The sequence below is a fragment of the Elephantulus edwardii genome, unplaced genomic scaffold, assembly GCF_000299155.1.
Source record: "Elephantulus edwardii isolate Elephantulus edwardi_28Jun2011 unplaced genomic scaffold, EleEdw1.0 scaffold00235, whole genome shotgun sequence".
NCBI lineage: Eukaryota > Metazoa > Chordata > Mammalia > Macroscelidea > Macroscelididae > Elephantulus > Elephantulus edwardii.
Genome location: NW_006399985.1, coordinates 3,641,432 through 3,667,118, shown reverse-complemented (window position 1 = coordinate 3,667,118; position 25,687 = coordinate 3,641,432). Strand labels below are relative to the sequence as shown.

Here is a 25,687-nt window from a genome sequence, read left to right as displayed (position 1 = left end):
CGGAGGGGGAAGCAAGCTGGTGGGGAGGGGTGGGCAGGGAGAAAATTGCGGCAATTAATGAATGGAAATCCAAAACCTCTGTAAAAAAAAAATAATAATAATTAATTAATTAAAAAAGAAAGAGTTCCTTTCTTGCCACATCCTCTCCAACATCTATTACTTAATGCCCTGTTAAACTTTGCCACAGTTATTGGATTGAGATGGTACCTCACTGTGGTTTTGATTTGCATCTATCTTATTGCCAAGACTGCAGTCTTTGTTTCTACTGTAGGACAGCTAGTGAGTTTGAACAGCCAACCTTTCAGTTAGTAGTCCAGCACACAGCACTGTAACCCCAGGCCTGCACATGTCTACGCTACCAAAATGTGGCCTGATAATCAGAGAGTAAGAATTGCTTTTAAAAAGAATTACTTGGTTAACATAAATTTCTTCCCGATTAGATGATAGCATTTATGGAAGAAGACTTCCATAGGAGGATGCCTATGACTAGAATGAAACAATTCGTGTTTCTAGACAGCATAGAATGATCCTAGAACTAGGAAGCTCTGCCGGCCTAGTGGTAAGAAGCTGTGCTGCAGTCCCGAGGGCATGCTGTTCAAATCCACCAGCTGCTCCGTGGCAGAAGCAGGAGCAATCTCCTCCCATGTGATTTACTGTCTCTGAAATCTCACTGCGAGGTTGGCTGTGAGTTGATTCCTACTTGATGGCACAGCAGCAACAACAACAGAATTGCATTAGTGGATTGGTTTTTCCTTTTCATAAACATAGACTATGTTGTTGTTGTGTGTACTGCAGAGTCAGAACCAACCCACAGCTGACCTTCTAGCGGGTCTTCAGAGTCAGTTCATTGCACGGGAGGAGACTGACCATCCTTTTCCCACGGAGCAACTGGTGGATTTGAACTGCGTGCCTTTGGGATTGCAACACAGCTTGTTGCCACTAGACCACCCGTGCTCCTGAACATACACCATGACTAAACTATATATAACAATAACATAGTTGATGATCTGTTACATATGCTGTTAATAGACTTGAAAGTGGCATATTGAAAATCTTATAGTCATTCCTGATGAGGTTAGTTAAGTGGTATACACCTGAAACAGAGCTATTGTTTTCTCAGTTTTAATATAATAATGTTGTGAAGAAAATGTTATTGTTATTATTGTTACGTGCCTTTGAGCCACCTGTGACAGACAGCAACCCCATATACAGTAGCTCTGAACACTGTTCTGCCCTGAGCCAGTCTCACTGACTCATAGGCATGTTAAACATTTAATCTGATACTTAAAATTAGAAAATACGGTTTGAAAAAAATAATGACATGTTTTAAATAATTAGACACTGTTTAATAAGATGATGATAAAAAGTTTAAATTTGAGGTAGATTCTTGTTTATAGTCGAGAGTTAATTCTGTTCAATTCTTTCAAGGCTCAGACCAGAGTTAGTTCTATTGCTCCATTCTAAAGAAGAATGAAGCATGCGTATTCAAGCACTGTAAGGCTACCACTTGGATGTCCACTGTTAACTTAATGATTCATTTCAAGTCTCTACATGGTGATTGGACATATCAAGTGTGCCCAGGCACCTGCAAAAAGTCTTCATAGGAGGATGTTAAGAAGATGGGTTAGGGTGAAGGGAAAGACAAGCTATGGTGAGGATTTGATGAGATGTCGTATTAAAATGAGATTGATCAATTGTAATTAATGTTAGAAAGCAAAATGTCTGTGAAAGATTGAATGAAAACCCATAAAGTTGGAGATCTCTGGGCTTGTGTTTTTCTCTTCTATCTGTATTTTCTGTGAAAAGGGAAGACTGCATTTACTTCTGCAGTAAGTATATGAAGATACCGACATTCATGAATTTTACTTGTAATAATAGTCTTTCAGTAGCTCTTGGGATCTAGTTGTACAGTGTTAAACTCTCAGCCCAAAGGCATGAGGTTCAAATCCAGCAGGAGAAAAATGCCGTTCTCTACCTGTGTGATTTGAAAGTCTGTAAAATCCCCCTGGGGGGTCAACTCTGAGTTGGTTCTGGCTTGGTGTACACGGCAACAGTGGTGCTCTGGAGGTGGTTGTGACCCTCGTGCAAAGAGTGCATGGTTGTGGGAGTTCATGTGCACCGGTGACTCCCTCGAAGCATGCCAGTCTCCTCCTGTGCACCTCACAGCCTTGGCAGCCCCGTGAGGGGGTCAGCTCTGAGTCTGTTCCCACCTGACAGTGCTGCCTGAGCGTTTGCAATGAACTGCTCAGAATCCTGTACTCATAATGACTTTCTTTAGGAACCCATTCGTTTTGCTTAGAGCTGAATTTAAATTTATTGAAATAATTGCCGTTTTACACAATCACCTCTTTGGTTTGTTCTTCATATATAATCAAAGATTGAATATATGAAATAATGACCTGGTCCTTGTGTACATATTAACATCTGACTTTTTGTTTTGTTTGCTTTAGGTTTTATTGGGATTTAATAATGCTTATAATGATGGTTGGAAATCTGGTGATCATACCAGTTGGAATCACGTTCTTCACAGAGCAAACAACAACACCATGGATTATTTTCAATGTGGCATCAGATACTGTTTTCCTATTGGATCTGATCATGAATTTTAGGACTGGAACTGTCAACGAGGACAGTTCTGAAATCATCCTGGACCCTAAAGTCATCAAAATGAATTATTTAAAAAGCTGGTTTGTGGTTGACTTCATCTCATCAATCCCAGTGGATTATATCTTTCTCATAGTAGAAAAAGGAATGGACTCTGAAGTTTACAAGACAGCCAGGGCGCTTCGTATCGTGAGGTTTACAAAAATTCTCAGTCTCTTGCGTTTGTTACGACTTTCAAGGTTGATTAGATACATACATCAATGGGAAGAGGTAAGTCATGTCTTTTACCATACTTTTTTCTTGTAAAGATGATCATTTCATAGGAAACACTTGTTGTATGTACACTGACTTTTATGAAATTTCATTAGAATATTTACTTTTGGTACATAAGAGATTTATTCAAATCTGCAAATTATCCAGTTAAATACTATACTTGAAACAGTTGAAGGCGTAGTTACTGTGAAGTAATTGTTTTGTGTCAGTTTAGTCACCTTAAGTATTTATTTCTTAACCTTTCTTTTTATGATAAATATATATCCCTCCCTCAAATTAAGAAACCTATTTTGCTCTATTGTGAATACTTCACAAAGCCCTTGTAAGAGTGGTGTGTGGTGTGTGAGTGCTAGTCCTGCTTGTATTGGAAGCTCTAAGATATGTATGGTAACTATTTCCTTCTTTATATTATTATTTTAATATTGAATTTAAGTTTTCTTAATATAGGCTATGCGTTTGTGTGTAAGTGAAGAGAATGTGTTAAGTTCTATGTGTACAATTTTTATTTACATACTTTTGCTCCTTGTTATGCTTTGTCAGCCATTATTTACTATGGATTATTATTTATTTCTTCATACTTTAAAAAATGAGGTAAAATTTCATAATACTGGAAGCTATGATACTCAAGATAGAAACTGGTACATAGAAACCCAAGCAGTACAGGGAATAGAGGTTCAATGTAGCCAGCCAGGGCTGTGCTTTAATAGGCCTATCTTGTTCTTAGGCAATGAGTGGGACCTAAAAAAGGTTTAACCAACTGGAGTTCTCAGAGACTTGAAATAAATATACTGTTGGTTTAATTTACCAAGTGGAGAGGTTTATGTCTCTAATTCTGTGTCTGCATGTTACTGTTTGTGGTTCACTCCCTCCCCCCTTCAATCTCTAAAATACTTGTTCATGTTGTAGCCTAAACTTTCTTCCCTGCATAAAAATGAAGGTCACAAAACCTTTCAGACTCTGACCAACTAGGAAGTGTCACACGTACTAACTCTGCAATACTCATCACTTTCTCACCAGAGAAATGCCTCTAACTTTGCAGCCTTTTGGGGAGAACGATGCTTTTGGATTTAGGCTTCAGCAAGTCTAGAAGCGGGAACTTCTGTGAACATTAGCTCTTTGCCTTCTGAGAGGTTGAAACAGTGCTTTGTGTGTACTTGTCAATGACATTCTGGTTCACAGGATTTCAGGAGATGACATGCAGTCATAAAAACACTGCATAATACACTGCTGAGAAGGTGTAAAAATGGATCGCTCTTAAAATACAGGCATGGCATATATTTAAGATCAAATGCAATGCATTATAAAAATTGGAGCCATCTTATAGATTTTTCTCTATATAAGCACATTATGTCATATATATATAATATACATGCAGAGCGTCTTCAGGCCTGTTCATAGGGTCGCAATGAGTTATGCTCAACTCAAAGACAGTCAACAGCTATCTATCTATCTATCTATCTATCTATCTATCTATCTATCTATCTATCATCTATCTGTCTATCTATCATCTATCTATCTATATCTGGCTTCAAACTTTATTTTACCAATTTGAGATTAAAGTCAAGCCAAAACCTAGCGTTGATAATGTTGTTGTTTAATGTTTATTGAGGAATAAATGTTATGCTAACTCTGGTGGTTTTGTGATAAGGAACCACACTGACCATCCAAAGGCAGATGATGTGAATCCACCAGTCCCTTCGCAGGAGAAGGATGGACAGTCCCCTCCCATGGGATCGACTGTCTCTGAAAGCCCTCTGGAGGGTCAGCTATTGGACCAGCTCCTACTCTGAGATACATAACGATAACAACAGTTTTATGTGACATTTTACATGAGTTACCTTATTGAATCTTCATAACAACCTTATGTCATGGACACAATTATTATCCATCATTGTTTTACAGAAAAGGACAATAACATCAGAGTTTACGCTATTGATTGTGAATCTATATAGACTGTCACTGCAGTGTTCACTTAAAATGAAGAATGCCCTCATCTTCTACCTTTTTGTAGAACAAGTGTTAAAATTGTATAAACAGTGCCTGTGCAACTTAAGAGAGTCAATTACTTCCCTGTGGAAACGTAGTCACACAAAATATTTTCATGAGTAGCTTAAGAGAGAAAACTTCCTGCTACACAAATACAATCAGCCGTGTGACTGTATTACATGCAGTGTATTTTTAACCTTGGTTCCTTCAAGAATGGCAGCAGGATGAACAGATGGCATCCCATCAGATAAAGTGACAGGCCAGGCGGTCATCGAGGAGGACGTTGCCTAATACCGATGTCCTCTGGCTCCTGGCAGCGGTCAGAGGCATCTAAGTCTGCATAACATGATGGTTTTCTGGAGATGCCATGGTAGAATTTATTGTCATCATTATTGTAAAAGGTAATTTAATATGCACTTGCAGACATTTGGTAAGCTGACACATTCAGGCAGACTGGGGAGTTGGCAGGATCTCCTTATAAATCAACGACCTGGATGCTAAATGAATCATAAGCTCACATAAGTGAAGAGTATTTTCTTGGTGATGTGATACCTACATGTAATACCGTATAGATCATGGACGTTAGTGCCTGTTAGTGATTGTGTTGATAGGCAAGAATCAGAATGATTAACTAATCCAGAACTTAATACACATTTAGAATTGTGAAGTTATCCATGGAAGTGGAACCATAGTCAAAAAGCAATTTGAGAGGTTCTGAACTGGCAGTATCTCTACCTGAGTTTTTATAAATATCACCAGGATGTGTTTACAAGTAGAAATAAAACAAATAAATTCAAAGTAGCTCTCCGAGCATTTGGAATAAGACAGCAAGGAAGATGTGAGTTCACCACATGTCTTTGAGTTCTGCGTGTTTTAGTACCGAGCTGGTGAATGCTAAATTCAGCCGATATGGGGAAGTAATGTGTGAAGTCTGGAAGCTGCCAGTGTTCTCAGTGAGTCACTCCTGAGGAAAGCGTTGCTTTCTATAGGAAGCTGTGCTTTCATCTTCAATGGTACAGCGTGTGTGTGTCTGTGTGTGTGTGTGTGTGTGTCTCTGTGTGTGTGTGTCTGTGTGTATTTTCCGGTCTGAATCAGTTCAACTGAAAAACAAAGAGTCCCAAAGCCAGAAAAATGAGAAAAATGTTATGAGTGAAATGCAGAAATGTCAGACTTAGCCTTTATTATCTTCATCATCAACACTGAATGTGGTGGTGAAGACAAGGGTGTCAGCTGAAGAAGCTCTTTTCCGAAACATGGTTCTGAGAAATGAAGAGTGAAGTGGGTTTTGATGCAATGCTATGATCAGTACTTTCAAAATGCAAAAAGTAGTGTGTCTATGTGCATGGATATCTGTGTGTGTGTGTGTGTGTGTGTGTGTGTGCGCGCGCGCAGACACATATTTCAAGTGACGTGAAAATCTGAGGCAACTATATTGCTAATTCAGGCCAGAAAAGACCTTTTTTAAAAAACTATCTTTAGTTAACTAAGATGAGTCATCCACACTCTTGTCTTTCTACTTTTTAAAACCCGTCTCTTAGTTCAACATTGCCCTTGTCTTTCAGATAAGGGCAAGCACCCAAACCAGATTGCTAGTTTGTAACTTACCAAAAGTGAAATCAATTCTGCACCATTTTCCTAAAAGAAACATACGGTGAAGCAGTCCCCGGAAATTAAACGGGCTATAATTAACAATTTAAGACAACGACATCCATCTGAAAAGCTAAAGAGTAGATTAAGAGCTTAGTCAATGGGAGATTATTCAGAGTGCAAAGGTAAAGTTCTAGGAAACTCTAATAGCCCAGTCAGTACTGATACCGGTCCTCCACCCTAACAGGATAATGACCTGGGATGAGTTGTTTAGCAATGAAGCAAATAGTGAAGAAAAGAGAAATACTATTCTGAAATGGTTAATGTCAATATCAATGATCATGGACAATTAAAAAACCCAACAGTGTAGGAAATGTCTGATGGGATCATAAATGTGACTTTGGAGCGCTTTTTTCTTCATTTCCTGTTTTCTCTTTGTCCTTGCATAGATCCTGGTCATATCATGATTAACTGAATAGGTTATGTATCAGACAAGAGGACTTGTGGGTCTTATCCTCTTAAATGCCTAGGTTTTCCTAAGATGAACAGTACCATTGCAGTGCTCTTCTGGAAACCAGTACTGGAGGTTTATTTTGGTTTAGAGAGAGATTTATATGCAAATTATATTTCACAGCACAGCAATATAATAAGAATCTTTATCCTACCAAAGGTTACACAAGTGGCCGCTTCTCTCTGGCTTAATGTGATCCAACAAGTTTAGATCAGAAGCTAACCTTTTTTTTTTTTTTATTTAGTTTGTTTATTTTTCATTTCAATGAACATCTGCATACTCCTACGATAAAAATAATGCCCTAAAATATAATACTTTTAAACTATTCTCTCCCCCATAGACTTCAATGCCCTAAACATATTTCATCCAGTTTTTCTCAGTCTTATTCCCCACCCCGATGTCAGCCTCATTCTACAACAGTGGCACCATATAGCATTTGTCCCTCTGTGACTGAGATACCTCACTCAGCATAATGTCCTCCAGGGTCACCCATTTTGAATAATATTGCATGAGTTCCTTGTTTTTCAATGCAGCATAGTATTCCATTGTGCGAATATACCACAGCTTCTCTAGCCATTCGTTTGTTGATGGGCATTTAGGTTGTTTCCAACTCCTTGCTATTGTAAACAAAGAAGCGAACTCTTGCTGTGAATTGTCTCTACAACAGACAGTCCATATTTTAACTCCTTTCCTATTTCAAAACACATGCATTTCTCAGAGTTAGAATAGGTTAACGCCAGTCTTTTCCTAAACTTTGTCTTCTAGAACCTAGAGAGACTTCTTACTGCTAATCACATCAACTTTGCATTTCTTTGCTATGCCTTCAAGGCTCTCCGGCAAACTGTTCCCACCTCTCAACACTGTCACTTCTTATTTGCATCCAACGACTTTCTGTTTACTCTTTGGTTTTAGGATATTTCTTACAGATTTTTTTTCACTATGTGTCTGTAATTTTTAATGTGTCAAACCTCAGAATTAGGAAAACTTAAATGGTAAAGCTTCATCTCACATACTTTGGAAACATTTCTAGGACAATCTATTTGTTGGAAAGGAACATCATGCTTGGGAACATGGAGGGACAGCGAAGGAGAGGAAGACCTTCAACCAAATGGATTGACACCGTGACAGCAGCAATGGGTACAAGTGTGTCGGGGTGATAGGATGGCACAGGACAGGACGGGGCTCCGATGTGTTGTTCATAGGGTTGCCAAGAGTCACCCTCACTTGATGGCATCCAACAACAAAGAGCTTCAGCAGTGTTTTTATTACTCCCTTAATCCCTTAAACACTGGAGAGAGGATGAAAGGCACCCAAGCGTAGAGGACTCTCCTTCATAGGGTCGCTATGAGTCACCTGCGACTCGAGGGCACTTAACAACAACAACAATCCCTTAAACAAGATGCACATGCATCCCTAGAAAGTGGTTGCGGCATTAAGAGTCTGCTGTAATAGTACCTTTGAGATGGAATAGTCTCAGGGCTCTGTGTATAGTTGTTTGTGTCAACTGTTTGACAATAGAAACCTGCTTACAAGTATTTTCTTTTCTCTTTGGTTGGATGTACATGTCCTCCGGGATGAGCCAGTGTCGTTGTTGTGTTTCTGTCTCCTTGTGGTGGTGGTGGTGTTGTGGGGTCCCACATGCTCCACTTAGCCACCCTGTGTCCCACTTCTTGTACCTGCACTGTCTCCATGATTGTTGCTGGGTGTGAGTTCATTTCTGCAGCTGCTGCGTCAGTCTGTCTCTCTGAGGATCTTTTTCTTTCTGTTGACCTCAACTAGGCATGATGTCCTTCTCCAGAGTATCCCTTCTGATAGCACGTCCAAAGGCAATGAGATAATGTCACCCCACCCAGCACCTAAAGAGCTTTCAGACTGTTTCTGCTAAAGCAGTGTATCTCGGTCCAGTCCAGTCATGTGGATGTGTACCTGTACTGAACTCCTCTGCATGTGGTCAGTTATTGAGGATAATATCCGTTTATCACTCATGATCATTTTACCAAGCAGCCTCTATGCTCCCTGCTGGAGTGGAAAGCGAAAGCCCATCATGTAGGCCCGTATTCACAGATGGAGTGAGGAGAGAAGGCAGAAGGGAAGGAGTCAACTGCTAAGTGAGAAGAGGGCTTAAAATGTGACTTGAGGCTGGACTTGAGTTTACCAATTTGAACAACTTGGAAAAGGCAGAAGGGCGCACTATACAATGACATGAAGGGAGAAACTTCTGAGCAAGAGAGGCCCCAGTGTAGAGCACACTTGAAAAGGGCGAGAGTTGAGAGGTGGGAGGGGAATGTGTGCTCTAACCACAGTGCTGTTGAGACATTTAGACAAGAAGATTTATAATTTAGAATATTATAGACTGATAGAGATGGGAGGGCATGGAGTTTAGCGCTAATAATAACAGTTTGAGGGGAAGTTTATTACAAGTTATGTGCATATACAGCTAGTGGGGAAGCTTTTTCTTCTTTCTTGACATACAGAAGAGAAAGTTTATTGCAGTTAAACATTCCTGCACTTGAAATGTTCACATCTATTCACGCAACATGATAATGCTGTGGAGGAAACTGCTCTGTAATCAGATAGCAGTTTTATAGGAGATGCTGTGGTCTTTCTGGTCTTGAGAAATGGATCCTAAACTGGGAATTGCTCCATGTGGTGGGTCTTCCGGTTCTGCCTTTTGTTTTCTCTCCACTCTAGAGAGAAACATTTTGAGTGATTTACTTATGCCCACACACTTGAAAGGTTAATTGTGAAGCTGAAATGAAATGTAGCCTCGGAAATGTATTTGAAGTGTTTCATTTGCTTTATGCCTGTGATGTTTATAAATGTGATATTCATGATGACACCCTGTTCACATGCCTTCTCACACCAGCATACTGCATGGTCATGTGTGACCTAATAGTTTCAGAAAGCAAGTATTGATTCTGCTAAAGACCACTAGGTGTCCTCTATTGGTTGCATTACCTCCTCACGAGTCTATGCCCTAAAATGCCAGTTCTAACTTTTTCTTGTATATATTCTCATACAATAACTTAAATTGTTGGCTATTAGTTTCTACGTAAAATAAGGAATTGTGGGTCTTCATACATCTTCCTTAGTTTAAAATAAGAGTTTTAGATTCTTTCTTAAAATAATTCTTTTTATTCTGAGAGGTTTCTTCAAGTTTCTTTTTATTTGCGAGTGGTTTGCATACACAATCCATAGGCCTAGTACTTCTTTCATGTACATTGTGTTTCACACATTCTTTCATTCACAGTTTGTTTCGTATGATCATTGTCACAAAATGTGTTTTATAAAATAAGTCACTATTGACCTGTATCCACCATTAGTCCAGCTTTTCAGGCCCCCACTGGATCTTCCCTAATTTCTGCACCCTCGCTCGCCTCCCACCAAACTCTGCAACCCCATGATTTTGTTTTATGAAAGTGCTACTGTAATAGATAGCCTGAAGTCCTAAAATAAACAAGGTAAGTCCTTTTAGGAAATGAGATCACCATTAACCAGGTGTCTTAAGGTAAGACCTGTATTTTCAAGTGTGTTTTGTGTTAATTGCCCTGAAGTAAGATCAATACAAACATGACATTTTTTGACTTGGAAATACTGTAAGGTAAAAATCCATATGAAATATTCTGGTCACATATTTTAAGATGAAAATGATCTATTTAGTGCCTTGTGTTTGCCCCAGTCCATGATTTTTTCCTTGTGTGTTTCTATGCACTGTCACAGCTTATATGTTGATAGCACTCAGACGCATGCACAGAGTTTCAGGATTATTTACCACAGGGCTCGTTGCACCCACGTGGCTGTGTGACGTCTCTCCAGAGAAGGCGCTGCGCTTTTCAACCTCAGTGTGTCAGTTTCTCTTCAGAGCTCCCCCTGTTGCTCTGTTTCCTGAGGCTTGAACCTGTGGTTGGAGAGGTACCTCTCCTTTCTTTCAGTCAGTCTCCACAGCAAACAAGAAACAACCTCCTTTGATGCCACTTCTTGATATTGGCTTGAAGCCTGTCAGCCCAGTCACAAGAGCTTCTCACCCTCTGCCATAGTCTAAGACCGTGTTAATCTTCACATAAAACGGAAAATGTCAAGAATAAACTCATAAGTAAGTTTAAACATTTACCCATTCTTGTTTAACATAAAAAATAAATATTACCATAACACCCACTTTTATGGCATATTTCTATCACTTTGCATTCCTAGTGACGTGGAATCAGATCTAGGCCAGATTCTTCCACCTCAGTCTGGGAAACTTCGCTCATTTTTTGTAAGCTTTGTGAATTTCTTTCGGTTTTTTTATATATTCTCCTTAGAGGTCTTTACATGGCTTACTCCTTTTGCAAGTATTTTCTCCTTCCACCAAGCTTATTCATCAGGTTTTTCTTGAAGCGGCGTTTTCTCAGGACACAGTGACCTCATCTCTCTAAGTGCATTTCATCAGTGGTGTGCTGGTGGAGTCTCAAGGACATTCGCTTTGTAACATTTGTAGTTCTTGTGATTTTTTTTTAAAATTATACCTTGTCCACAATATCATTAGTTCCAGAAGGACAGAGACTACAACTGACTGGACTTTCCAGCTTCCAGGAGAGTGTTTAGAAAATAGCAGGGTACAAGGATTCAGGCAGGCTATGTTAATTTGTTCCCTCAAGGGGCTTTTAATTCTGCAGAAAAAACAGCAATAAAAACTTGGGCCCCAGTCAATTCCAGACCATGGTGTGTGCCTGGCCTGTGTACGCCAGAGCACAACTGTGCACATCCAGGCTTCTCACGTCTCATTCGTCAGAAGAGCACCACCTTGCCTTTCTTCCAGTGTGCTTCCGAGCAGCTGCAAACCTCCAATTATTCAGTTGGCATCTGAGCACATTTGCCTGTCAACCATTTTCAGGGGCCAGGTCTCTGCATTAAGAAAAAAACAGAACAAAACATGCAACTCAATAGAGAAACAAAGCAGTTCCTTGTGCCTTAAAGCCAGTGATGGACGCATGCACTGTGCATCTCTTATCTATGACCGCAAAGCACAGATAGTGCTGTTTCATGAGTTTGTGTCAAAGGAGAGAAGATTCCAGGGAAGATGCCCTTCAATAGGACATTGTGCAAAATGCAACTGGAATATGCATGTCCTTCCAAGTGGAGACCTCTGGGCACATTTTGAAGGGGATTTAGAAATCATTGACAAAATTAGGCAAATGTTTATTTGATAGGCTAGGGCTCATGGTAGCTTTCTTTGCAGTCCAGTAGAATTCTTTGGAGGCTCAAAGGGGATATTATTGTCAATGCAACGTGTTTTCCAGAAAGCCAAACACAAACATCTTAAAGAAAGTGCAAGCAGCGGCTCCATAGAGGCCACGATGGGGGAACTTCATTTCACGTATGTGGGGCATGCTGCTAGGAGGGGCCAGTGCTTGGAATAAGACGTCATGCTGGGAAAGTGGGAGGGTGGGCAAAGAGAGGAAGCCTCTCAGCGATGTGGGCTGACGTTGTGATTGCTACAGTGGGTTCACGTGTATCAAAGGAGATGATACAAGACCGGACAGAGTTCAGATCCATGTCTCAGAGTCAGGAAGCAGGAGCGGCGTCCACTTCCTAAACCACACGCCTCCGGAAACTCTTTGAACTTTGATAAATGTCGATAGTTGTAGAGGGGCTTCAGGCCTTTTGTTCAGAGGGTCGCGATGAGTCGTGCTCGACTCTATGGCAATCTGTAGAATCAACAACAACATGGGTCATAGTTGACTTGATGACACCTTCCAACAGCTAAGCCACACGTGAAGAAGTACACAGAAATGTAAGTTACTAGTGTTAAAGAAGTGTCTGCTGCAGTAAAAGTAAAAACTGCAAAAGAGACCTCAGATCTTGACCCTTTCTTGTCTTCATTGCCCTTTTAAGTGTTACTGCTGTGTGTCCAAACACCCTGTGGAAAATTAAAGCAGGAAGTTAATTAGACTAATTTAGATCAAAATGAATTCTGCCTAATATTTATCTGGTTTCTGGTTAAATTCTTGAATTTTTCCAACTTTGAGATGCAGACAAGGACCGTATGTAGTACTGAGTCCTGGGATTTCAGAGTCGTCTGTGTGCTGCAGTTGTTAGGTGCTGTCAAGTCGAGTACCAATTCATAGCCACCGTGTGAACAGTAGATCTGAGCCCTGTTCTATCCTGTGCCGTCCTCCAACTCTCCGACCCACTCAAGCCCTTTGCTGCAGCTGCTGTGTCTTGTTGGGAGTCTTTCTCTCTCTCGTTGACTTTGCAGGCATGACTTTGTGTCATTCTCCAGGCACAGACCACTTCTGGTCACATGATCAGAGTACCAGGATGATGCCTTATCATCCATCCTTGCTTCTAAAGAACCCTTCTCCCCTCTCCCCTTTGTCTAAGAATTGTTTGCTTTTTCTTTTGAACAAAATCAAACCAATAGATCCAGCGCCACTGAGATGAGTCAAACTCCTAGCAACCCTTGGCCATGTAAATCTTTACAGGAGCCACTTCCTCTCTTTCACTTGTAGTTTTTGTTTGTAGTTGTTGCCCAGTTGGCTATAAGCCATACGACCCCAGCAACACCATGACTAACAGACGTGAGCCTTGCCCTGCCCTCACCATTCTCATGACCTCTGCCCACCGGCAAGCACTATGTGCAGTCAGTCCATCTCACGGAGTGTCCTCCTCTGAGCCTCTGCTTTTCTCAGCATCATGTCTTTCTCCTGACTGGTTTCTCCTGCAAATACGCCTGAAGAAGTCTTTGCCTACAAGGAGCGTAATGGTTGCCGTTCCTCAGGACACATTTACTTGTACTCTTGTCAATGCATAACACACTCAGTACCTTTTTCTAGCACCGCAGTTCAAAGGCATCACTTCTTCTGTCATTCTTAGTCATTGTCCGACTTTCAGATGGATAGGATGCAGCCGAAAAGACCCTGGTACTGAAGGAAGGATTTTAGGCTACAGTGAAGACAGTGGGGATCTCACATGGTCTAGTTAGGGAGCTCTGGTTACCTAGTGGTAAGGAACAGTGCTGCAGTCCTGAGAGCGCATGGTTCGAATCCACTAGCTGTTCCATTGGAGAAAGATGTGCCGTCTCCATCCTGTGATTAAACTGCCTCTGGAAACCTGCTGGAAGTCTGGCTACAGCAACAGCGTGGCCTAGATCAGGCTCAGCTTAGTCTTTACGCTGACCTCTGTGCTCTCTGCAGCTTCTGAGAGGTCCTTGGAGCATGTTTCAACCCAACACTTCTGGTTTCTGGACTGCTCCTCCCCACGGGAGTTGATTGATTGTCCACCCAAGTTCAGTGACATTATTGACGACCTCAGTCTTCTTTCCTTCGGTCATGATGTTTTCTGTTGACTGCGTGGTGAGGATCCCTCACAGAGAAGCACTGACTTCAAACTGCCGGCCTTTTCCTTAGTTTCCTAAGACATCACATCACTGTCTTTTAAAGTGGTGACTGCCCGAAGCTCCTAACGTGACTTTTTGTCCACTTTTCACATATGTATGATGAAATTGAAAATGCCATGTCTCTGTCGTATGACCTTTGGCTTTTGAAGTGACCTCCTTGCTTGTTAGATCTTTGGAGGCCATTGGTAACAGGTTTGCCCATTGCAAGATATTAGTTGATTGACTACCTGTTACTGAGTGTTGCTTGTGGATCCAAGCAAAAGGAGCCATTGGAAGCTTGAGACTGCTCTCCATTTAGCATGATAATGTTTATCGGTCCAGTTGTAAGGAATTTTGTTTCTTAAAGTGTAGTTTTCCATTCTGAAGGCCCCATTGCTTGATCTTTAACAGTAAGTTCAAGTCTGCTCATTTTCTACAGTCAGGGTTGTGTCTTTTGCATCTCACAGGTTGTTGGTGAATCTTCCTTCCATATTGAGGTCACATTCTTCTTTACAGAGTTCCACCTTCTTGTATTGTTTCCTCGGCTTTTAGAGTGAATACTTGTGATAAAAGGACATGACACTCACTTTTCCCGACTTAACCTGTGCTCTATCTCTTTTCGTGGTTGAATGACTCCTTCTAGGTCTATGTACAATGAAGTGTTCTGGAATTCCTTTATCAGTTTGTTGTACTATAGTTGATTTTAGTGGCACTGTGATGCTGAAAGCTGTACCACCAATATTGTAAATGTTAACAGGGTCACCCATGGTGACCAGTGGCATTTCCAGACTAAAACACGCTAGGTAGCAAGACTGGTCACCCCCATCTGAAGTAATAGTCTGTTGAAAACAGTATGCAAAACTACCCGATACACTTATCTAACGGCAAAGGATATTTACCCTGCTCTGTCGTTGTCTCTTTCTAGAAAATCAGTCTTTCTACTTGATAATGTAATGAAATTGCTTTATTTATTTGGAGTATCTTAAACAACAAAATAAAGCTGATGTTTTCTCAACAGTAGTAGTTGATTAAAATTTAATTGGACAACAGTTGAAATATGTGAGAAACTATTGCAGAGAGTAATTTTTATAATCCATTTTATCTTTGTTATGAAAGTTTAGGAGTAAAGGATATTGGAACCCTCCGGTCTCTCTAAAAGATGGCTAAGAAAGACCTCCTTTGGCTTCTCTTTCTGTCTTGCTGATGTACGCACTTTAGATTTTGTATTAGCGGAATCGTATCTTGGTGGAAAAAGGAAACCCATTTGGTTCATTATGTAATCCTGGTGGCTATTTTCAGTTGTCTGCCATTTAGGCCATTTTTTTTTTTTTTTGAGAGCTGAAATCTTTTTCTTATTACCTCTTAAAGGAAAAGTAGACCATGAATTAGGAGTATGGATTCCTGTCAAGGAGCTGGAGGTGATTGAAACCAGATATAGTATCAGCTAATTACGCGTATGGTGGGATACTTTTGGCCAAATGAAGAACTGTTCAAATCAGAAGTTTCCACTTGAGTTTTTCACGAGTGGAATGTTTGCAGTAATGTGGTTTTCTCAACATGTAACTTTTCTTTCTGTGCTTTTGTTAGTATTTTTGTAGGGATACGAGTTGGATGAATATAGAAAGTGAAAGGAATTCAGATCACTTAAGCAGAAGACAGTGCTCTGACAACGTAATATGTAAATGCTTTGCTCTCGTCTTTCAGCTGTGAATGGTGGGTTCTCTTTGGGTTGCATGGCTGTCTTACTAGTCAAAAGGGAAAACATGTGAAAATACTTTGCTGACACGAATGTTTTTGTTGTTATGTGCGGACCAGTAGGAAATGACTCATAGCTGACATTCGGGAGGGTTTTCAGATGCTGTAAATCTTCAGGAGGTGATGGTCATCTCTCTCCCTTGGTTCAGCTGGGGGATTTGAACCACCTGCCTTTGGCTTCACAGTACGACTGTTTACCCATTAGGCCATGATAGTGCATAAAAAAATTCACAAAGGAGATTAATCAGAACTGGCTTTGACAAGTACTGTGGCAATTGGACAATTAAAACAGACATTTGCTGGGGGGGGAAGAAGAACGAACTGGGGATGAGGGTAGAGAAAACAGTGCAACAATGAATGAATGAAAACCCCAAATCTCTGTAAATGTTCATTAAAACAAATAAAATTTAATAATAATTAAAAAAATTCATCTCAAAAAGTGTATTGTTGATTGCCTTCGAGCCAAGCACGACTATTAGTGACCCTATGAACAAAAGGCCTGAGGCCCCTCTACAACCATCGACATTTATCAAAATTTGTAGAGTTTCCGGAGGCCTGCTATTTAGGAAATGCCAGTTGATGTAAGATAGAATTAGCCAACCGAACAATTTCACTGTTTCTTTCACAAAATATTTTTTGGAAGAATTAAATTCCCTCTTTCTTTGAACATTCTAGATAATACTTAAGAGTGTTAAGTATTAAAAAATACTTCAAAAGGAAAAACAGTCATCCTTGATTGTGGTAGTGTGTGCTTTGAATGTTCAATCCAGGCGTCGTAACTACGCGTTGCTCGTGAATGCAGGTATGTGCCAGTTACAGTTGGACTGCACGAAATTGGACCTCAGGTGATTTGGACATTGTGTGACCTCCGTGTTGAGACCTGATCAGGTCTGGACTCGCTGCAGCTGTCCCCCCTTGCCCCAGTTGTTGGTCCTGAGGCTGCCGCTGGGGTCTGGAGGAACTGAGACAGCGGTGGCTGTAGAGGCCGCTCAGGGTGGAGGTGGGAATGGAGTGAGAAGGCACAGTGAGGGGGCAGAGTGCACCCAGATAGCTCTGTCTCCTGCCCTCCGGGGCAGAGCACCCAGAGTCCAGCAGCCTGCCCGCCAAGCAAAGCCTCAGCATCCACAGGGCCATGCCCGCTGCCTCACTGGCCTGCTTCCTAACACAGGGGCCACCGGTACAAGGGGCTGCATCTGAGGTTTCCAAAACCATTCCAAAAGAAGCCCGCTGTCTTCCGATTGATTCCAAGTTCTAGGACCACAACAGGATATAGGTGATGTGCCCTGAGGGTGTCCCCAGCCGGGAATCTTTATCGAAGTGGACTGTTTCCAGCTTTCTCCTTTGAATCTAACCCAAGGTGAATAGAAATGGTGTTTAAACCTTGTTGTTGTGAACCATCGAGTCAACTATGACTCCTCGTGACCCATGAACCGCCAACCTGACCTCTGCCCTACCCTGTGCCATCTTCACCATCTTTAAACCTTCCCTGTTCTCTGCCAAATGCACCATCTCCGACACTTCTGACCCCAGTGCCACAGTCATGGGATCGAGCAGTCACATCCAGCATCTTCCTCTCTTGTGCTGGGCTTCTTGTACCTTTTTCCAAGTCCTTCTCCAAAGACTAGCCCCTCCTGACAACATGCCCAAGGAATGTGAGATGGAGATTCAAAATCCTTACCACCAAGGAGAAACCTGGTTTCACCCTCTCCCAGTCAGGTCTGCTTGTTCTCTTGGCGGTCCATGGTGTGTTCAGCACTCTTCTCCAACACCACAGCTCACAGGCATCAGTCCTTCTTCTGTCATCCTTGGTCAGTCCCAGCACTTCTGTGGGTCTGGCTAAGTCAGAGCGACCGTGTAAATGGCCGACTTGAACCTTGACCTCTCCTGTGCCATCCTCATCACCTTTGACCCGCTGGAGCCAATGGCTTAAGTTACCAAGCGAGTCCATCCCAGCGTGGGTCTGCCTCCCCTTTGCTGACCCTCCATCGTTTCAAGCATGATGCTCCTTTCTAAAGTGTAGCCTTGCCCAGCTGCATGTCCAAAACATGAAAGTCCAAGCATCATCATCTTTGCCTCTAACGAGTATTCTGACCACTCCTTTTCCAAGACGTGTTGGTTAGTTCTTTTGGCAGTCCAGCTTTAGACAGTCCTACATTTAAGAGTTGACTCACTTCTACCCAGCAGGAATATATTAGCTCCAAAAACAAAACAATTTTGTAAGGAAATGGATTACAAAAACCAGAAAGCAAAAATTTGTAGGGTAAATGATATTGAACTTAGAGACTTATATTTCTAACAATTGATTTTAGGAAAAAAAAAAAATATATATATATAAATATTAGTTGTTGTTATGTGCCGTCGAGTCGTTTGCGACTCATAGCGACCCTATGTACAACAGCCCTAAACCCTGCTCTATCCTGTGCCAATCGCACTGTCTCTGACACACCCATCCCAATTACTCCAGTCACTGAATCAATCCACATCATAGAGGGTCTTCCCCTCCTATGCTGTCCCTCCACCCTCCCAAGCATGATGTCTCTCTCCAAACACCGGTCCCTCCTTACAACATGTCCAAAGTATGTCAGATGAAGTTTCAGAATCCGTGTCTCCAAGGAGCAGCCTGGTTTAACCCTCTCTAGGATGAATCTGTTTGTTTTCCTGGCAGTCCATGTTACATGCAATACTCTTCTCCAGCACCACAGCTCAAAGGCGTCAATTCTCCTTCTATCCTCTTTGGTCATTGTCCAACTCTCTGATGCATAACAAGTGATTGCGAAGACCATGGTCTGTTTCAGACACACCTTAGTCTTCAGAGAGACACCATTGCTCTTGAGTACTTTAGAGAGGTCCCTAACAGCAGACTTTCCCATTGCAATACGTTTTTTGAATTCCTGGCTGCTGGTGCCAAGAGTGTTGACTGTGGAGCCGAGCAAACTGAAGCTGTGAACAATCTCAATCTCTTCGCCATCCATCCTGATGCTTTCAATTGGTCCAGTGATGAGAATCTTTGTCTTCTTGACATTGAGGCTCGGTCCATACTCAGTATATATTTATGATTTCCAAAACTATTCTCCCTCTTGACTTACCAGACCAGATTATGGTAATGACCACTGGAAGATCTGAGCAGTGGACTGTCCGTAGCCACCTCCCATCATGTCTTTAGTGGTGACGAAAATGTCAACATTCAGCAACGATCTAGTTCTATTCAAGTTTTCCCAGCTTTGAAAGCATGCTGTTAGATCTCAAATAAACTTTAAGCAGTTATCAGATAGCATCTTAATTGTTTGTTAATTGGTAGTTGAGAGTAATTATTTATACAGAAAACATAGGTGTGGGAATGTAAGTGCCACAGTCTTAGAGGGTGAGAGATTTATGTGAGAGAGAAGGTTTATCAGGATGTAGAAAGTTTCTTTGAGATGGCTGAAAATAGATGAAGTCATCAGCATCCACTAGTTAGCCTACAGTTTTGTTTAATCTTTGCTTGGTGCCAAATTACCAGCCTATGTCAAAGATAGCTATTTTAAGGTTCCTGTTATGCTGGGAATTTTACCAACAAAATCATTCACCCTTCTTCTCAGTTGGTTGAATTACTACTTAAGATGTTTCAGAAAAATCCCTGATATCTTAACATTGGAAGATGAGAGTAAGGTTTTAGGTGAAACATTTTGAAGTTAACAGGTTGTAGCAAAATGCTAATTTTTAGAAACAATTTGGTCTAAAGGTACACAGATAAACACTGTACACACACATAAATATATCAAATGAAGAGATTGTGCATTGAAATTATGTCTGAGTCTTCATGTGCATATTTCTTGCTTTTTTATTTTTTATTTTTATTTTGTATTTTTTTAGGAGTCAAAGGCTAACTATAAAGCAACTAACAACAGCGTCAGCATTTACCGAAGTATTTGTTGTATACTAGAGTCAGAACCCGCACACAGCTGACGCTCAAGCAGTTTTTCAAAGGCAGTAAATTGCATGTGAGGAGAATGTCTGCCTTTCTTCCATGGAACAGCTGGTGGATTTGAACTGCATACCTTTGTATTGGGGGCATAATTTTTTACCGCTAAGCTTAGTGTTTAATATCTATTAATTGACCACCTGTTTGTTAGGTTCTGTTCTTTATTCTGTGTAAGGAGGTACAAACATAAGTCATTAGCAACCACTGTTCAAAGGGCATTTATAGTCTAGTGGAGGATTTCGCAGAGGTAATCAGCAATTATTCCCGGTATGAGTATGAACTCTTCTCTGCTTGGTCCCAGTGACTGGCAGGTACCCCTAGTGATGCTAAGGTTACATCTCAGCACCTTTGTCATGACTTTTATAGTCAATTTGTGAAGTCTCTTAGGGAAAGGTGAGCAGGGAAGTCGTGCTGGCCGGTGAAGGCTGACCCACCATCCTTGACTTGTCAGTAGTGATAAGAACAGTTATTAAATACCATACTTTCTAAGATTTGGTATTTGTGGAATTCTATCTACAGAAACAATGATTTTACTTTAAGTAATATTAATACTGCTTAGACTGCAAACCAACTTCTACAGACTGTTGTTGTTGTTGTGTGCCATTCAGTCAGAACCAGCCCAGAGCTGACCCTCCAGCAGTTTTTGAGAGGCAGAGTAGGATAGAAAACATTTGCTTAGAAACACAAATTGATGAAAAAAATTCTTAAATGATGGTGGTTTTATTTTTTTTAATTATTATTAATTTCAATGAAAATTTATAGAGATTTTGGGTTTCCATTCATTCATTGTTGCACTTTTCTCCCCACCCACCTCACCCATAGTACACTACCCTCTTGGAAAAATACAATCCCTCCTCCCAGGTCGACTCCACTCTGCAGCCTTTGCTCTGGACTCCTGTCATGACAAAAGTACCTAATCACATATCCCTTTTAAATAGTTTTCTCCCTCATCTGTTTCAGTGCAGTATACATTATTGAACCCATCTTTCTCAGTCTCCCCCCAACCCCAAGGTCAGTCCTGTTTTACAACAGTGGCACCATGCAGTATTTGTCCTTTTGTGACTGAGATACTTCACTCAGCATAATGTCCTCCAGAGTCACCCATTTTGAATAATATTGCATGAGTTCCTTGTTTTTCAATGCAACATAATATTCCATTGTGTGGATATACCGCAGCTTCTCAACCCATTCATTTGTTGATGGACATTTAGGTTGTTTCCAACTCCTTGCTATTGTGAACAAAGCTGCGATAAACATGGGTGTGCATATATCTGGTTGGATGTCAGTTATGGTCTCTTTGGGATATATTCCCAGTAGTGGAATTGCTGCGTCAAATGCTATCTCTGCAGCTTTTTGAGAAAGCGTCATACCACCTTCCACAGTGGTTGCACCATTTTACACTCCCACCAACAGTGAATAAGGGTTCCAGTTTCTCCACAACATTGCCAGCATTTGTTGCTTGCTGTTCTGTTAAATTTTGCTATTCTGATTGGGGTGAGATGACATCTCATAGTTGTCTTGATTTTCATCTCTTTTAGAGCTAGGGATTTTGAACATTTCTTCATGTGTTTGTTAGCCATCTGAATGTCTTCTTCGGTGAAGTGTCTGTTCATATCCTGTGCCCATTTTTCTATTGGATTATTTACTTTTATCTTGTTGTGGTGCTCAAGTATTTTATAAATTCTGGATATAAGTTCCTTATCTGGTATGTCATTACCAAATACCTTTTCCCAGTCTGTTGCTTCCCTTTTTACCCTGTTGGAGAAGTTTTTGAATGTGCACAGAGATTTGATTCTTAGAAGGTCCCATTCATCTATTGTATCTTCTCCTGGTTGTAGGTGATGGTTTTCTTTTTTAAAGAAAGCACAGTATGTTTTAATTTTTTAGATTGTCTTAGAAATTTTGCATCCAGTTAGATAATTTGTCTGTTAAGAACCTGGTTTCTTTCACCCTTTCTCCTCCTGAGTTAGAGACGTTCTTATTTTATTATTATTTTTTTTGTGCATGTGCTGTCAAATCGGATCTGACTGGTACAGGAGGAGGTTGTTCCTCCTTCTCCAGCAGAGCATCTGTTGGATTCGATTTGTGCACTTCTGGGATAGCAGTGCAGCTTCTTACCACTAGGCCACCAGAACTCCCTGGTTAGAGGCATTCTTATGCAACACATCTGAGCCGAGGTGTGTCCTGACAGTTATTAAATGAGTAATTCAAAGGGACATTCAGAAATTCAGATATGCCTTCTGATCTGATAAAAAACCAAATCACTTGTTTTGTCGGAAAAATAACACCAACCAAGCAAAAAATGCTTCACCACTCAGCTTCTTGGGCTAGAGAATGACACATGTTCTGAGGAGCTGGGTAAGGAGTTTCTCCCTGTACTTCTCATTCTCAGTAAATCAGCTTCTGTCCTTCTGGCCTGAGGAAGCCGGTACTCAGAATTCCTTCATCAGCTGTATGTTTTATGGAAATAGCATTTCCCCTTGATTCTTTGCAGTTAGAGTTCACAACACAAGGATTCCTAATAATCTGTAAGATATCTTTTTTTTTTTTTTTTTACAACTGTAAGAAGAGCACTTGCTAGGTATCAGAGAGCTGGACAGTGACTAGGGATGATAGGAGAGTTGACGCTTCTGAGTTTGGTGTTAGAAAAGAGTATTGAATATACCATGGACTGCTAGGAGAACAAACAAGTTTGTCCTGGAAAGGGTGAAGCCAGGCTGCACCTTGGAGGCAAGGATTTTGAAGCTTTGTCTGACATACTTTGGATATGTTGCAAGGAGCACCCAGTCCTTGAAGAAGGATGTCATGCTTGGGAGGGTGGAGGGACAGCGCAGGAGAGGAAGACCCTCGAGGAGATAGGTTGATTCCATCACTGGGGTAGTGGGGATAGGTGTGTCAGAGACAGTGAGATTGGCACAGGATAGAGCAGGGTTTAGGGCTGTTGTACACAGGGTCACTATGAGTCACAGGTGACTCTATGGCACATAACAACAACAACAAAAGCAAAGATATTCTATATTCAAATCACACACATGCCTGAGACACACACAGGCGCACACAGAAACACCTGTCCTCTCCTTCACCATGCACATCTCCCCACTGAACCTTCACTTGAAGTCCACATTTCGGTTTCAGGCAGTCAGGGTTCTATAGATTTCATTGTTCCTTGAACTGAGAAGTACAGTGCTTGGTGAGTTGCTCCTTCACTGGAGAAACATTGATTTCATCTACTCAGTGTTACTGTCACTTCATTCCTGAGATATAGATACGGATCTAGATATGCTGTTGCATATTACTCCATTGTATGAATGTATTTTTCTATTCTTTCATTTGTTGATGAGAGAAGAATTGATGCCTTTGGGTTGTGGAGCTAGAAAAAGAGTCTTGAACATACTATGGACTGACAAGAAAAGAAGTTGGTCTAGGAGAGGGTGAAACCATGTTTCTCCTAGAGGCTAGGAGTTTGAAGCTCCATCTCACATACTTTGGTCACATGGGCAGGAGAGAAGGTGTTGGAAGGGTGAGAAGATGTTGGAGATGTCCAGAAGGGTGGAGGGAGGGGAAGACACCAGATGAGATGGTTTGACACAATAACTGGGGCCATGGGAGTTGGTGTGTCAGAATTAGTGAGACTGGCTCAAGACAGGGCAGGGTTCAGAGCTGTTGTACAGAGGGTCGCTATGAGCCGCAGGCAACTTGGCAGTACAAAACAACAACTGGTCTGTGAGTTGTTAATGATTTCATGGAGACAAAATTCTGTTTTCCTTTAAGTATTGAAAACATCATCACTCAGGCTCAGCTGTTTCAGTGGAGAATCCTAGCAGATGTCTGCATCTTTCTCTCATGCTACATGTGCCTTACAGAAGCCCCTTGCCTCTGTGCACCTAGACCCAGGCTGACTGCAGACATTCTCCATTGAATCATGTCGAATTAAGCAGCTGGGTGATTGAACGCTCTGCAGGGGCCCTGACCAGCTATTAAGTTATTCAGCCTAGAAAAGATTTACTGCATTGCTTCGTTCAGTTGTGAGATGGTCAAGTACTGTAAACGGGTCGGCAGAGCCCTGCAAATACTTGCGTCATAGCATCCTTTCAACCTCAGGAAGAACTGAGAGAGGACAATGGGAATGAGTCCAGAATGGATCGCAAATCAGTCTCTGACCAACTTCTTTAATTTAGATCCATTCAAAGTGAGTCATCGACCTGCTTGATCTGATTGTCTTTTTCCTGTGAACTGTTTTATAAACTGTTAGCCGCTAATGAGACAATCCTGGGGGCAATATATTGGTTTTTCCTTCTAGATCATTATTGATTCAAAGTGTCATGCTTTCATTCACTTATTAATAATCTCTTATTTTTACAGAATAAACATATAACGGACCCACATTGTATGCTATGTGATATATCTATTATCCTCTCGTATATCTGATGGTTAGATCACATATGATATTATCATATCAGTCTCACAACATAAACAGTTTGTATTTTAGATCCTTTAAGTCACATGAACCAAATCAATTAGATTATAAATAAAATGTGCTGTGATGGGGGAATTGCAGTGTTCTGAGTGAGGACATGCTACTATTTTGAAGACTAGGGAAGATTTTCAGTAGGAAATGATATTAGAACAGAGTTGTTTTAAAAGAGGAATTAGACTGAGAAAGTGAAATAAAAATGTTAACAGCCAATAGAATTTTTTATGTGAATCTTCATATAAGATTTTTCAAAAAAGAATAAGGCCCATGGCTTGAGTAGACAGAGTAGGGGTTAGAACGTTGAGCTGGCCTACTGAAAGTCAAATTAAAGTCTACAGGCTTTTCTCTAAACACAGTCAGAAGTCTTTGAAAGGGTTTTCGGAGCAAATACATGGACTTATTTAGAAAAAACATTGTGCTTACTCAGGGGCCAAATATTGTTGTAAACAAGTATAATTTCAATCCATGTAAAATCTGAGGCAAGTGATATTATTATCTGCATAGACAGAAGGAAAATTGATACCCTTGAGCTATTGTGCTGGACGAGAGTATTGAATATACCATGGACTACTAAGAGAACAAACAGGTTTGTCCTGGAGAGAGTGAAACCAGGCTGTTCCTTATAGTAAAGGATTCTGAGGCTTTGTCTGACATACTTTGGACATGTTGCAAGGAGGGACCAGTCCTTGTAGTGGGACGTCATGCTTGGGAGGGTGGAGGGACAGCGCAGGAGGGGAAAATGGTCTATGAGGTGGATTGATTCAGTGACTGGGGTAACGGGGGTAGGTGTGTTGGGGTTTAGGGCTGTTGTGCATCGGGTCACTATGAGTCGCAGACGACTCGACAGCACATAAAAAACAATAACAACAACAGAGGGAGAAAGCAGGACTTCGATTTTAACTTATTCAGTTGCACAGATAGTAAAAGAGGGTGGTAGGATTCCATAGTTCATGATCCAAAATCTTATCCGTTCCGGCTTCCTTTGACTCTCTCCTTTAAAGAAGTAAACATTACTCTGAAAAGAGCAGACAGCGGTTTGGAAAAAAGGCAGGTCTGAGCTGAAACCGTGTTCCACAAGTGACATAAGCTATCGGTTCAGTAAGAAGAGATGAAGCCTGAAGATGTCACAGTTGCCTGCCGTGCTACCCTCTTCTTCCTCAGTCTGCGTGGCACTCAGAC

At 41.1% G+C, this 25,687-nt stretch overlaps 1 protein-coding gene across 1 annotated transcript in view; it reads left to right on the top strand.

The window, feature by feature from the left end:
• The first annotated feature begins 2,451 nt into the window (after nt 1-2,451).
• The window catches only part of LOC102874670 (potassium/sodium hyperpolarization-activated cyclic nucleotide-gated channel 1-like), a 522,645-nt gene continuing 499,409 nt past the window's right edge, over nt 2,452-25,687 (top strand). The window contains exon 1 of the mRNA XM_006898609.1: nt 2,452-2,874. Coding sequence (XP_006898671.1) covers nt 2,470-2,874 — 405 coding nt within the window. The 5' untranslated portion in view covers nt 2,452-2,469. The remainder of the gene's footprint in view (nt 2,875-25,687) is intronic.